This window comes from Ochlerotatus camptorhynchus, unplaced genomic scaffold (genome assembly GCF_037179485.1).
Source record: "Ochlerotatus camptorhynchus isolate MF236.1 unplaced genomic scaffold, CSIRO-AGI_Acam_v1.1 ptg000530l, whole genome shotgun sequence".
NCBI lineage: Eukaryota > Metazoa > Arthropoda > Insecta > Diptera > Culicidae > Ochlerotatus > Ochlerotatus camptorhynchus.
In genome coordinates this window covers 3,069,149-3,083,597 of record NW_027041014.1, presented here as the reverse complement: position 1 = coordinate 3,083,597, position 14,449 = coordinate 3,069,149, and the positions used below count along the sequence as shown (strand labels likewise).

The following is a 14,449-nucleotide window of genomic DNA, read 5'->3' as shown; positions in this document are numbered from 1 at the left end:
AGAAAATTTGATTCCTATTTCATATTGCACCTACATACCGATTAGCCAATTACCAAATGTTTCAAAGATATCTTAACACTAGTGCAAATTGTGAACTTTCACAAGCTAACAGCTGAGACCCAAAATCATTGAAAATCCCGTTTCCTAACCAAGTGACAGTGTAAGACTTCGATTGATCAAGGCGCAAAAATCAAGATCCTTCTGGTACGATTCGTGTGCGAGCAGTTCGATTGGATTGTCAAAATCGATTTCTGTGTATGGTCAATCTCAAAGCTATCCCGACTATTTGGTTTGTTTAGGTTTTACTTTGTTCAGATGATCGGGGGAGTTACAATTAAGGACAGGGGGGATTTCTGGCTGGTGGTGGTTTGGAAGAAAAAGGGAATAAGCAAAATCTGGTCCAAACAAACGTAGAGTGAGAGTGAGTGAGTCACAACAACAACATAAACCGAAGAATATACAATACAATACAATTATACAATATATATCAACTGAAATTCCAACCGATACGTCAAATCTGAGAAATTGGGAGACACCCCACAGTAAGCGCCCTGTGATCACACAGGCACACAGATTAGGCTACTAGACGATGGCGGTTAGAAAGGTCTTTCGTTTTGTTTTTTTTTTTACTTTGTGATGACGGTAATGAAGGGGAGAGTTAGGGGGGGGCGGCCTGTTTGTATTGGGGTGTACTCCCCCCTCCCATCACACAAACCACAAAGGGACCCGCCACGGATGGGTGCGGACCATGCGAGCCCCCGGGGTGCGACGCGAGACGAACACGTACACAGTGCGAGGGAGTACAGTACCAAATTGAGCCATACGTGATGGAGCAGGAGCAGGAGCAGGAGGAGGTGGAGGGGGAGCTTGGGTTTTGGGTTCTCCGATCGGTTGAGTGATTACTGTATGATGAAAATGTGGAAGGAGAATCCGATCTAGATGAACATGACGGAACATGGAGGTGAATTAATTACTACGGAGAACGGTGGGCGGGGGGTGGCTGATTATGGATTCGCTTCGTATGTCACTGCGGCGGCAGCACTTGCGGCCTGTACACACTTGGCTAATCTAATCTTGAATGAGATGGTGATGGTGGTGGCAGTTGAGCAGCAGGTTCGAAAATCTGCTGTTCTGTGCAGGACGGCATGGGTAGTAAATTAGTTGTTTTTCTCTCGCTTCTTTTCCTTGCACGTATGTGGTAATGTGATCATTTAGAGGCAGAAACCGGACAATGCGGCAAAACATAAAGAACGTTTGCGGCTTTCAATGATGCTCGGGCACTTAGTTCCAAGTGTTCTGCTAAAACCGACTCACTACTGTGTGACATTGGAGGCTCGCTGGCTTTTACGATCCCTGTGACAGTTAAATCTAAATGTGCGATTGCTGATAACTACGGCAACCAACCTCGACACGAGGTGGCACCACACTCGGAAGGTTACTAATCTTGTTTTATTAGGCCGCTCGTTTTCCGCTTTCGGGTCCCTTTTCTGGGGTGTCACTCACAATAATGCATTGGTCGGTTATTTGGGCTGTAAACAGCCTACAGATTGGAATCAATTTTCCGTCCAGCAGCGAACCGACTTAGGTTGACTTGATTTTATGTGCGTATTTCTTAGCTAATGCTGAACGATTTGCTCTTTAACGCTTGTGTTTGCTTGTGCGGCAAATTGAAAATTAAAGGCATAATCGCTTATTTGAGCCTCTAGGGCAGCACAACGTTGGCATGTTAAGTGCAGATGGGAATGGGTCTGGTACTCCAATCTCCCGTACATTTGGATCAACTTAATGTGTGAAAATGGTGCAAACTAAATCTTAGCTGCAGAAAGTGGGATGTTAATGTTAATTTATATTGTATATGTTGCTGAAAATCCAAAGTTGAAAAATCTTCAAAATTTAGCTTACACACTTTGAAAAATTCGTGTAAATTTAGATGCTCTGATACTGACATATACGAGCGTCAATTTTGACATAACATTGAGTCATAAAAGACGCGAAAGTTAGCTCAATCAAACGTATATTTATTAACAACAAGTTGGTATATGGGCGTCGTAGCGATTTATTCGTATTTTTATCGATTTTCGAACGTAATACTTTTCTGTATAGGTTCCTCAGAATACCAATTTTTGAGATTTTCTACAGATTTTTTTATAATCAACATGATTATTGCCTACCACCGCTCAAGTTTCCGACAAAACTTTTGTGAGAGTCTTTTACTTTTGAATTAATGTTATATTTTATGAGCCTTGAATGCTCTAAAAATTATCAATCTATAAATATGTCTTATGCTTGATGTTCTTTTGACTAGTGTTGACTCTCTGTTTTTGGTTACCCAAGAATCAAGGAACAGCTGATGGCTCATCCCAGTAATTCCTTGAAATTGGGACATACTTTACAAAGTTGCGTCTGAATGTTCATATTTTAGCTTTCTGAAGAGTATTTAATCTTCCCTTGGAAGTACTCTAGTAGCACACTTGTCACTGAAAAGCAGTGGTTACTAATATGCAACTTATTCCAGTTACAATCAACTCTCCCCTGGTATTTTCTTCCACCTTAACATGTAACAGAATGGCATCGTTCTATTTTCTTTTTGATCAAGAAGATGTTACTGCTACCTAGAGCTGCAACAAATTTAAACAGCATATTACTTGTAAAATATCTACCTTGTTTGACTCTTATGCCTCTTCGATCCTTGTTTGGACCCTACTCAAGGTAATCCTGCTTTGCCATCGACTTGCAAAAGTCCTCTTCGATCCTTCGATTTCTTATAGTAATCTGTTTGGAAGCGCAAAAGAAAATGGCAATTGCTTGATCCCCCTTCTGATGAAATTCAATTGAGCAATTAATTTGATATGCATACGAATGATGAAAATGATCCATCATCCAGGCCAAATTCCATTACGCATTCCCGGCTTAATGTCAAAAAGGAAAAAGTTCCCCCTATTGGGAGGATTAAGCTCTGCCTTGTGAAGTTTTTTCAAAGCTCCAGAGGGCAGCAGCTCCGAAAACAAACTCTTCCAGTAAACCCCGACGTTCTTTCGTTTGCGACGACGTCACGGAGAAATGAACCACAAGGGCTGATCCTGGGGACTCTTCTAGTGATATTTCATATTAGCTGAAACAGATACAGGACTACAGGAAATTCTCCCTGAAAAAAAGGAATCACCAGGAATCAGGATGTATCTAAGGAGAGGTAACATGTTAATTCTGTTCAATAGTTCCAGGTGGATATCATCCTGATTCAAACAAGAAAGGTAGACCATGAAAGTTCCAGTAGCACCATACAATTACATTTTGTTGACATTGGTCATGGATTCATTTGGTGAGTTCGTTCCTACTTATTAACACTTGTGATTATGATGGTCAACAGTGTTGAATGGTCACAAACAAATGCAGAATCTGGTGAGAGCTTACCATTTATTTAATTTAAATATTTGTACAGTAGTCGTTTGATTTAGCCACGGTTCGATTTTAGCAACAAAATCACAAAACCGTTCGCTTTTGACACGGGGTTTTATTTTGGCGACGTGCTAAGATAGAACGAAATTTAAATTAAAAATTGTGATTACAACTTTCAATAAAAGATTTAACATTAGTAACGTCTATGTCATGGCGATGCCTCGCAGTGGTCCGAAGTCAACCAAATCATAAATTGAATTTCAAAATAAGACCGTTTGATTTTGGCAACATTAAATTTTCGGGCTTGTTGCGAAAATTGAATGGGTACAATTTAATAGTGACAAGACTCGGGTAGTGACCACCGTGCCGTTATGCATTTCTATATTGTATATTTCAAACCAAAAATATTGTTTATGTTAATAAATTTCACATAATCCTTTTCCCTTTGTCGTTCTCCTTTTCCTTTCTCTCTTCTCTTTTTAGAAAGCGAGTAATGGCGCTATAGCCATAAGTCATAAAAGGCTAGGACAAGATTTAGTGCTCATGCCCCAACCGACAAAAGATAATGGAGCATCACTTAACCTTTCTAGCTTTGATGCTTTCAACGACCAACCAATCATATAATTACCTAAATAGGAACGTGCGGTACGAGATGTCCACGTTTCATCCATTTATTGGATTCTGAAGCATCGTCGAAGATTTAAACAGGCCCGATGTTTTCTGAATAATCTTGCCCCTTAAATGCTGCACAGTGGGCCTGGCCGTTTTGATATGTGTGACGCATCTTCGATGTGAAACATATATCAAATAGACAAGAAAAATGATGTAGGTATATATATCGTTTTCCAGGTTGCTTTCAAGAACTGGCTGTGTTGGTGTTAGATAGGATTAGATTGGAAAAGGAAAAAGTCCCCCCTATTGTTGTAACCACTTCCGATTTCCATGCTCTTCGCACGGAACTTCTGAACATCGTGAAATTCAAGTTTTCACTTCAAATTGGCCGTAGAGGTGAATGCCGTGTATTGCCTGAAACCTTGGACCGATTCAAACGTCTTCTGAAGTACCTTACTGAGAAGCAACACACATTTTTTACTTATTTATTGCACCAAAACTGAACGTCTGTTCAAGGTTGTCATGAAAGGTCTGCCCAGTAGTGAATGTCTGGATCAGATCAAAGATGAACTGACAAAATTACTCGGATTTATGCCTCACCAACTAATCAAAATGAAAATTAAATCCCGTCCTAGTGATTCACATAACGGGATTTCTAATGTGTTTTTTTTTTATTTAGTTCACTTCAAGTCTAGTGAACTATACAACTTTAAGGCCTTGGAAAAAGCTAGCCTTATGCTCCATGTCCGAGTGAAGTGGGAACACTTCAGGAAGACTGGAAGAAATTTTCAAAACCTCATCCAGTGCCGTAAGTGCCAGGGATGGGGTCGAGGAGCTAAAAATTGCTACATGCCAGCTACATGCATGGATTGTGGTGATTCCTCTCACGCAAAGGACGACTGTCCTGCGAAGGAAGATCCTAAGAAATTTTAATGTTCAAATTGTGGTGAAAACCACAATTTCCAATTTTTGGGAATGTAAGACTCGCATTGATCTTACAATCTCGTTCTACGCGACAGCGTTTCCACGCTCCATGTTTCCGACCAGGTACAAATTCCTCTGCTGTTAACAACGGTCAGCGAGGAACAAATTCTACATTCGTACCCCTAGGTACAAATATCACCCCTGCTTCAAATTTTTCATCTATACCTACTTCCCTCGCTGCTAACAATGTTCAGTGAGTTAATGGAGCTACCTATGCTGCTATTGCAGCGGGTAGAAATTAAGATACTAACCAACGTTCTTCTAAGGGAAATTTTGATAATTTTGACTTAGGAAGCATTACTGCTCATAAAATAGAATTTCTACAGAAATCATTAATTGACATGATTACTGATATGTTAAAAACTAACTCCATGTTTGATGCTATTCAAACTGGAGTAAAATTTGCGAACAATATTGTCATGAATTTGAAATTCAGTAATGGCATCATTAAATATCTGAAATTAGAATTGCTCGATCTCTTAAAGATAATGAAGACGAGCTATTTAACTTTTTTAGAGTTCATAACGTGCATATTGCCGTTATAACTGATACGTTCCTCAAACCTGACCATAAGGTTAAAAGGGACGAAAATTACGTCATTTATCGAAATGATCGTCTTGATGGAGCCTGTGGTGGCGTTGCCATCATTGTTCATAGACGAATCAAACATAAAATTATTTCTTCATTTGAAGCCAAAGTTTATGAAACTTTGAGAGTTTCTGTTGAAACAAAATTTGGACAACTTACGTTTATAGCTGCCTATTTCCCATTCCAATGGGTGGGCCAGCAAAAGAATTTTTTCAAAAGTGACCTTCAGAAACTTACCCGTCATAGGTCTAAATTCTTCATTATTGATTTTAATGCAAAACACCGCTCATGGGATAATGCACAAAGCAATTCCAATGATAATATTCTGTTTGATAATTGTTCTGCAGGTTATTACACTATTCAATATCCAAACAGGCCAACGTGGTTTTCTTCAGCAAGAAATCCATCAACTATTGATTTGGTCTTAACTGATTCATGTCAACATTGTAGCCAATTGGTTACCCATGCTGACTTCGGTTCTGATCATCTTCCAGTAACTTTTGAAATATCCCAAGAAATAATTTGTAATCCCAACAGCTCTACTTTCAATTACCATAGAGCTGATTGGGAGCAATATTGAACATTTATGGAATATAACTTCAATCCAAACATTCCTTTGCAAACCAAAGATGAAATTAATTATGCTCTTGAATCTCTGACTACTTCTATAGTTGAAGCAAGAGCTGCCTCAGTACCACAATGCGAGGAAAAATTCGATTCAATTATAATAGACGACGATCGTCAGCTCTTGACCCGTCTGAAAAATGTCCGTAGGAGGCATTATCAAAGAACACGCAATCCTGCCATGAAAGTGAGCTGGTGAGATTTGCGAAAAACAAATTAAAATGCGATTCTCTGTCCTGCGGAACAAAACTTTTGAAAATAATGTTTCGAAATTAGACCCGAGTTCCTAACCCTTTTGGAAGCTCACAAAACTTTTGAAAAAACCTCTAAAGCCTCTTCCAGCGCTTAAAGAAGGTGGTAAAATTTTGATCACAAATTTGGAAAAACCTCAGAAACTTGCTAAGCAATTCGAGAGTTCCCATAATTTCAGTTTGGGTCTTACTAGTCCTAATGAGAATCAGGTTGCTCGGGATTATCAGAATATTTTCTCTCTGAAAAATATTTTTGATGATTCCTGGGGGACTGATTTGGACGAAGTAAGATCTATAACTAAAAACTTTCAAAACACGAAAGCATCCTCATCAAAAAACTCCCAGAGAGTACCTTGTCTTTCTTGGTAAAATTATTTAAAAGATGTTTCCAGTTGGCATACTTTCCTGGTAAATGGAATAATGCAAAAGTTGTTCCAATTTTGAAGCCGGATAAAAATCCAGCTGAAGCTTCTAGCTACCGTTCAATAAGTTTGCTTTCTTCAATAAGTAAACTTTTTGAAAAGATAATTTTGAATAGAATGATGCTTCACATCAATACGAACTCAATTTTTGCAGATGAGCAGTTTGGATTTCGCCATGGGCATTCAACTACTCATCAACTCTTAAGAGTTACCAATTTAATTCGTTCAAACAAATCTGAAGGCCACTCAACTGAAGTTGCTCTTCTAGATATAGAAAAAGCATTCGACAGTGTTTGGCATGAAGGTTTGATTGCTAAATTGAAAAAGTTTAATTTTCCTCTTTACATTATGAAATTAGTTCAAAATTATTTAGCTGACAGAAATCTGCAGGTAAATTATCAAAATTCCAAATCTGATCGACTACCTGTTAGAGCAGGAATTCCTCAGGGTAGCATTCTTGGGCCTATATTGTATAACATGTTGACTTCGGACCTCCCTGATTTGCCTCAGGGTTGCCACAAATCTTTGTTCGCTGATGACACAGGCATTTCCGCTAAAGGAAGAAGTCTTCGTGTAATTTGCAGCAGACTGCAGAAAAGTTTAGATATTTCCTCTTCTTATTTACAAAAATGGAAGATTTCTCCCAACGCTTCAAAAACTCAACTTATAATATTCCCACATAAGCCTAGAGATTCCTTTTTGAAACTTAGTAGTAGTCACATAGTCACTATGAACGGAGTTCCAATTTCTTGGTTCCAAGTGAAATATCTTGACCAAAAATTAACTTTTAAAGATCGCATTGAGGGCCATTCAAACCAAATTCAATAAATATGTATACGTTTGTATCTTCTTATAAACAGAAAATTCAAACTCTGCCTGAAGAATAAACTTCTAATATTTAAAAAAGTTTTTAGACCAGCCATGCTTTACGCTGTTCCAATATGGTCTAGTTGTTGCACTACCAGGAAAAAAGCACTTCAAAAGAATCAGAACAAAGTTCTGAAGATGATATTGAAGTTGCTTCCCTGGTTAAATCCTCAATTGCAGCGATTAATTCCCTTTATATTTAGATAATATTTAGTTTTAGTTTTTAGTTTTAAGATGTCAATTGTTATACAGACATGCAGGTATAGAAAACCTTTTTAAGATACTGAATTGCTAACGGAACAATGTGAAAACACTAAGATAAATATCATAATAATTAAGTTGCTGTAGTAGCTGGAGCATCTATGTTAAAATGAAATTAAATTTCTTTTGAAATTGGAAAAAAAAATAAAGGGTGCCGATTTCCACCGGAAATTTCAATAGACATCTCCCAGAAGTCTCTTTCATCCGAAATTGTTTACCAAAACTTCTCCTGAAGTTTTTATCGACTGTCCCAAACAAATTCTGACTTCCACCTGAAGAAGTTGCAATTTTCTTAAGAAGTTGCTTCCAAACTACCTCAGGAAGATTCTTCCAACGTCCCCAAGATGTTTCTTTCATCTTATCCAGGAAGTTCCTTTAAAATTCTACTGAAAGTATCTATCGAATTCTCCCAGAAGTTTATTTCGTCTTCCTCTGGAAGTTTCTCCATGTGATTCTATCTTCTAGTTTTCCTTAGAAACGGCTTCTTCTGGAATTTTCTTCCAAAAGTTAACCTGAATCAACGATTTTCTAATGGAAGTTTCTATTACATGCGCTTAGTAGCCCACAAACTACCCTCAGATTGTTCCTGAGCAGGCATGGAAAATCATTTGCATTCATTTCGTGCATTCATTTACATTCATTTGCCTCTAACTTTTTTCATAAACAGCATTGCGCAAAATTATGTAAAGAGCTTTAGTAGGTTTTGTTATTAGCTACAACTTTTGTCCATAACTCAAATCTGTATCTCTTATGCATCACGAAGTAGAGCGAACAGAACTTGTTACTGTTTTTCAGTGAATGTAAAACACATTCACTGAAAAACAGTAGTGGATTCTGTTCGCTCTGGTTCGTCATGCATAAGAGATACGGTTTTTGAGTTGTTAACAAAAGTTGTAGCTAATAACAAAACCTACAAATGATTTTCCATGCTTGTTCCTGAGCATTTAAATTTGCGTTGGATATTTCCTAATCTGATCTTTCCAGGCCGTTCTTGATCTTGTCATCATTAATTTTAGAGTCAAAGTGCTTCACTTAGTATGATCGAATGTTTCCGACCCAACAAACATTAAATGCTGAATCAGATTTGAGGTAAAAGTATGCTCCTTCTTCTAAAAAAAAAGGCTTATTCAGCTTTTAATCAGCTCAAATTGTATGTGATTCATCTCGTTTTAGAGATGAACAAAAAGTACTATCCACGCTCTCTAAACGTCGAAGCCTGGTGCTGATGACATTTGGCAGATGAGATCTTCCCCTTGCTCATCCATTGGCAAAGTCTTCTGATTCTTTTCTTGATCGATTGTCTTATCACCCACTTGTTTTTGGTACTGTTCCATTCATTCGAATACTACCCATGCAGCGGTTCTAAACCATGAATCAAACTATCAACTGAACACACACTCACACACAGTTTGAAATGTTTCCGCACATTATCACACTGATCAACTGTTTTTCATAACTATAGCAAAATTTAAGGCCAATCAATTTAACCTTTCCGAAACAACCTTTCCCCTTCAAAGAGGTCAATCGAACCGTGCAGTATCATCACATGCACGATGATAGCAAATAATAAATATTTAAAATATACACATTCGATCCGAGACCGACATTCGGATGTCAATCGACTCTCTCCACGGATGATCGCATTACCACGGGCGTGCCATTATTAAACTTTTCATTTTTTTTTTTGTTCTGTTAATTTCGCTGAATACACACACATACACGGTGACGGCTTCATTTCGTTCGCTGCTGTCACTCTGCCACTGGAGAGGTTGGGGGGGAATATATCCATAAATGATAATAATAATAATAACAATACATAACAACAATTATTATGAACCGCCACAAATTTTGATTTCCACTTGACCGGAGTCGGGTGTGGAAAGCGAAAAAGGGGCGAATGGAAAGAAATGGATATATGTATCAAGTTTTTCCCGATTATGCAATTATCGGAAAATGTTGACACATGGAATTGATTCCCGGAAGGTTAGGTCACTAACTAGGTGGTGATGGTGGTGGTGGTGATGAAATTCGCATTCCAATGATAATGGAGTGGTGGGGGAGATTTTTGTTTTATCTATTTTATAATTCTCAGCGCTATGAATGTATACTGATCGAAAACGGAACTGAAACGGAACGGAACACGTGGATTTTCGTTTGGATTCTCGATTCTGAGAGTGGTGGTGGGGGTGGTGGTGGTGGTTGTGATGGTGGGGTTGAAAGAAGAACCGAAAACTTTGAAATATGAAACTGAAAAACGAGAAAATTTTGACTATCATTTGCGTTGATTGGTTCGTTTTTTTTTTTTGCGATTTGGCACTATCTGATAAGTTGATAACTATAATAGGATTTTGGGGTTGATTGATTTTTGCGGCATAACAGTAGAGATGAGCGAGATATATTTGTATATATAGAAATAGAGGTGGGTAATTACGTACAGAAGAGCAAACGAAAGAACGATAGTAAGGTATGGTATTTTTTTTTTGTAAGTCGATTTTTGTTGATTGATAAAGAGGGAGGTGGGGGAGTATATTGAGAGTAAAATGAGGAAAACTGAATGAGCAAGAAATCAAAAAATCGGTGACCGTCTACAGGTACCTGTTGTGAGACTGATTTCCATAGCACGCTGACGGTGTCCCAAAACCTTAAACTGAGGCAAAGATACTTCACTCGAGACTCCGACTGAATTGGGGCCTTCATTCCATTTATATCGGATATCTCGCATCGTGTATCCGACTTTGGAGGAGCGAGAGGAATAGAGTTTTGCGGCACAATTTTTTTGTTTGGTATTTTTGGTTTTTGACATATGCGTTAAGAAAACGAGGGTTGAGAAAATATGCAAAAAATTAGACACAACTTAACGGTGGTATAGAGATATACAAGTTGAGATGACACTTAGTTTGGTTGAAAAACAATAGGTACAAGATACGCTATTCACTGGTTGTTATGTTCCTGTGCTTCATCTGAACTATGATCGTTCGACTGTGGTTGCTAGCACTCTAGTTTTTCTCTCACGATTTTCTTCGATCTGATTTTTAAGTATTATACTGTTCTAATTAACATCATATTCTTGGCAATCTACTGAACTCTAAGTGTACACACTTGGGTGTTCTAAGGCAAGCCGATTTTGGGCTTAACCGCGCTGGAATTAAAAGGACTATTATCGAAAGTGGACACGAAACATGGGACGATAGATCTCGCTGAGTGCCAATTGGGCTTCCGGGAGGTCTGAAAGTGCCCCAATTGTCACCGTGTCTGATCTAAGAGCAAGAGAGAGAGATACTAGTATGATAAGTACAGGGTACCAGTATGTGGATGCCAGTAACCAAAAAAAAATACATTCTCTAATTAGGTATAAATACTGGTAGTAGCGGGAAAAGGAAATCAAAATCAACCAAGGTAGAAAACCCTATTTTTTGCATTTCTTCTGGTTATAAAGATTAAATTCTAGAGATAGCAAAAAAAATACTAATGGTGATTCCGGCAGGTGTAGGGCCTTCTGTCGGCGATGATGATGGTGGGGGTGGCAGTAGCGAGTTCTTGTCGCATTGTCAAAAAGTGCGCAAGATCGAGACGAGCAAGTGGCTGCCAGGGTTTGCCGGATGGCTGCAGCCTATGCTCCTACACTCACACTGGTAGTTTGTTTTTCTTTAGTTTATGTTAGAAACGAAAACGAAACTCAAGAACACAATATTGCTGAAGCTGATTTTCAAAATTGAATCTGAAAGTGTTTTTTTTTTTTTTGTTTGGATGCGATTTATTGGTTGGACTGTTGCAGTTTCAGGTGGATTTCTTGATCGATGGAACGGTAGGTTATGAACATTAGGGGGTGGTCTGAAATATTGAAAAGTTTCCTGTAGTTCACAAACAAGTCGCAGGATTGAGTATACTTTGCGGAAGGAAAATGGTTCAAAGAAGATAACTTTTAAGCATTTGTATGAATCATCTTCAAAAGGGAACGCTTGAATCCAAAACTCAAATGGTCCAACTTAATTTAACAAATAGCAAAATGATGAATATGAATAAGAGTACGTTGTAAATGCATTTTTGAGCTAGCTTCAAATAGTATTTGAGAACAGCCGGAGACGAACCAGCGTTCGGCTGAAAGTCTCCTTAATAAAGATAACTAACTAACTAACTATTTGAGAATCTTTTATTCATATTGCAGATGTCAAAACGTAAAATATAAGATGAATTTCGGAAAATTCCGCTCCAAATGAAGACATTGCTGCATTCCAACACTAGAACTTGATGCTCCATTTTATGGAAGAAAGCGCTTCAATGGGGAAGCGTTGTCCTGCAGTGATTATTTTTCCATTTGGCAAGATATTTTTTATCGAGCGCTAAGTTTATGTAATGTGTTTGTTGAGAGAAAAAAACGCCATGGAATAATGTAAAATCATTAAACAAAGGACGAATAGCATATCAAAACCCCAAAATGCAGTCTGGATAGAAAATAGATAAAATACAAAGTTCGGTGGCGGTTGCGGTTGTCATCCTTGCTATATTGAATTCGACTGAAGTTTTTTTTTCTTTAAACGATAGATGACGACACTGTGTCTGGCTCAAATCGTTTTTGTTAGAAACTATTAGCACAGACATAACACTTAAATGAAAATTATTCAAAAAACGCTTCAGTTGCACCGCCAAGACAAATGCGAGCACATTCCCTACTAAACCCTTATTTGCGAAGTATGTGATCGCGAGAGTTGTGTCTGTTTGTCTGCGCTATTAGAGTAGCTAGTATTCTGGTTATCTTCTGAAAGACCCTTCTGTTTTTTGAAGCAACAAACTCTTGAAAATCTAATAAAGAAAAAATATTCAGGTGCCAATGAAAAAAATAAAAATTAAACCGATCGCACACAAAATGTTCATTGCCTCAAAAAAAGACCCTATGTAAAATTTGGGCTCAATCGGGTGACGTAAAATTGTTAAAGTTTAAACTATTTTCATCTGAAAAATTTCCCAAACATTTAGAAAATCGTATTTTGTATAGTATAGTTGAATATGCTAATTTCAAATAACAGACTAAAGTGATAATTTTTATACCATAGATGAGGAGATGAAAGTATAGAGTTGATAGTTCCGTTAGAGTACGGCAGTGTGAAAAATGTATATAGAGAGTAGAAAGGAGTTTGGTAAGGGGAGATGATCAAACCGATTTGTACCTTCCTAAAAAGTTGTTCTTGCTCGCTTTCTACGCTCTATATACAATTTTCACACTGTCGTACTCTTACGGAACTATCAACTCTATACTCTCATCTCCTCATCAATCGTATAAAAATACCACTTTAGTCTGTTATTTGAAATTAGCATCTTCAACTATGTAAATCTTTGACTTCACGCAGAAGTAATACAAAACATATGGTTAAAGCGTATTTTTTAACCAAATGACTTTAAAATACATGGAACGACGAGATCTAGTGTTATCTGCAAAAGCACGCTTTAGTTAAAAATTTGCTTTCTGGGATTTATAACTTCTTCGTTAAATTATACAATATGACAGAAATACCATTTTAAGTTACACTACACACTTAGAAATAACTAATTTTTCACGTGACGGAATCCATCTTTGTCATAAAAGATGAATCCTGATGAATATGGGCGTTTTAGTGGAATACCTGTATAATGAGAGAGATAAGGATTAGTAATTTCCATTTAATTACACTACCTTATTTGCTTATCCTTGACAGATACGCGTATTTCGTCTACAATGTGCAGACTTCTTCAGTGTCTTGTACTAATACTCGACTGGTATTAGTACAAGACACTGAAGACGTCTGCACATTGTATACGAAATACGCGTATCTGTCAAGGATAAGCAAATAAGGTAGTGGAATTAAATGGAAATTACTAATCCTTCTCTGTCTCTCATTATAAAAGATGAGCCGTAAACAAACATGTCATGTAAAATTAAGCGCTCCGGGACTGAAAAGTTCGTTAGTCGACGAAAAGAACGTTTAATTGAGCTGAATTTTGCGTCTATTGTGACTCAATTTTATGTCAAAATTGACGCTCGTATGTGTCAGTCTCAGAGCACCCAAATTTACATTATTTTTTCTAAGTGTTTGGATCTCGACGTTTCACGCATTTTGCATATGGCATAACAAAAAATGGTTTCCAAAATTTCATGTACCTTGATCAGATGGTGCCACCCCAAATCATTCAATTGAGCCCAAATTGGGCATAGGTTATTTTCTCAAGGCAATGAACATTTTGTATATGGTCGGTTTGAAAAACTCGATGGTCACTTTTTTCCCATACATTTCATTGGCAACCTTAATGACTATCTATTGCCAGAAAAAGATATCTTACCCTAAATCCCTATTTACTCATGCCGTCAAGAATTATCGAGATGTATCCAATGCCACTAGTCTCGTCTTGAGTAGACCACAAGAAATCACTTGTTTTTCCTCATTTTCCAGACTACCGCTGGTGTACAGCCAT

At 37.7% G+C, this 14,449-nt stretch overlaps 1 protein-coding gene across 9 annotated transcripts in view; it reads right to left on the bottom strand.

The window, feature by feature from the left end:
- Rdl (Resistant to dieldrin) overlaps positions 1–14,449 on the bottom strand; it is a 300,052-nt gene that overhangs the window by 68,766 nt on the left and 216,837 nt on the right. For 7 of the 9 annotated variants that reach the window (XR_010518699.1, XM_065236166.1, XM_065236173.1 and 4 more), the window contains exon 7: positions 10,601–10,738. The exons of the other annotated variants lie outside the window; for them this stretch is intronic. Coding sequence is in view for 6 of the 7 variants with exons in the window: in XM_065236166.1 (XP_065092238.1) it covers positions 10,601–10,738 (138 nt within the window). In the remaining variant the exon portion in view is untranslated. The remainder of the gene's footprint in view (positions 1–10,600; positions 10,739–14,449) is intronic. 9 annotated transcript variants of the gene reach the window in all.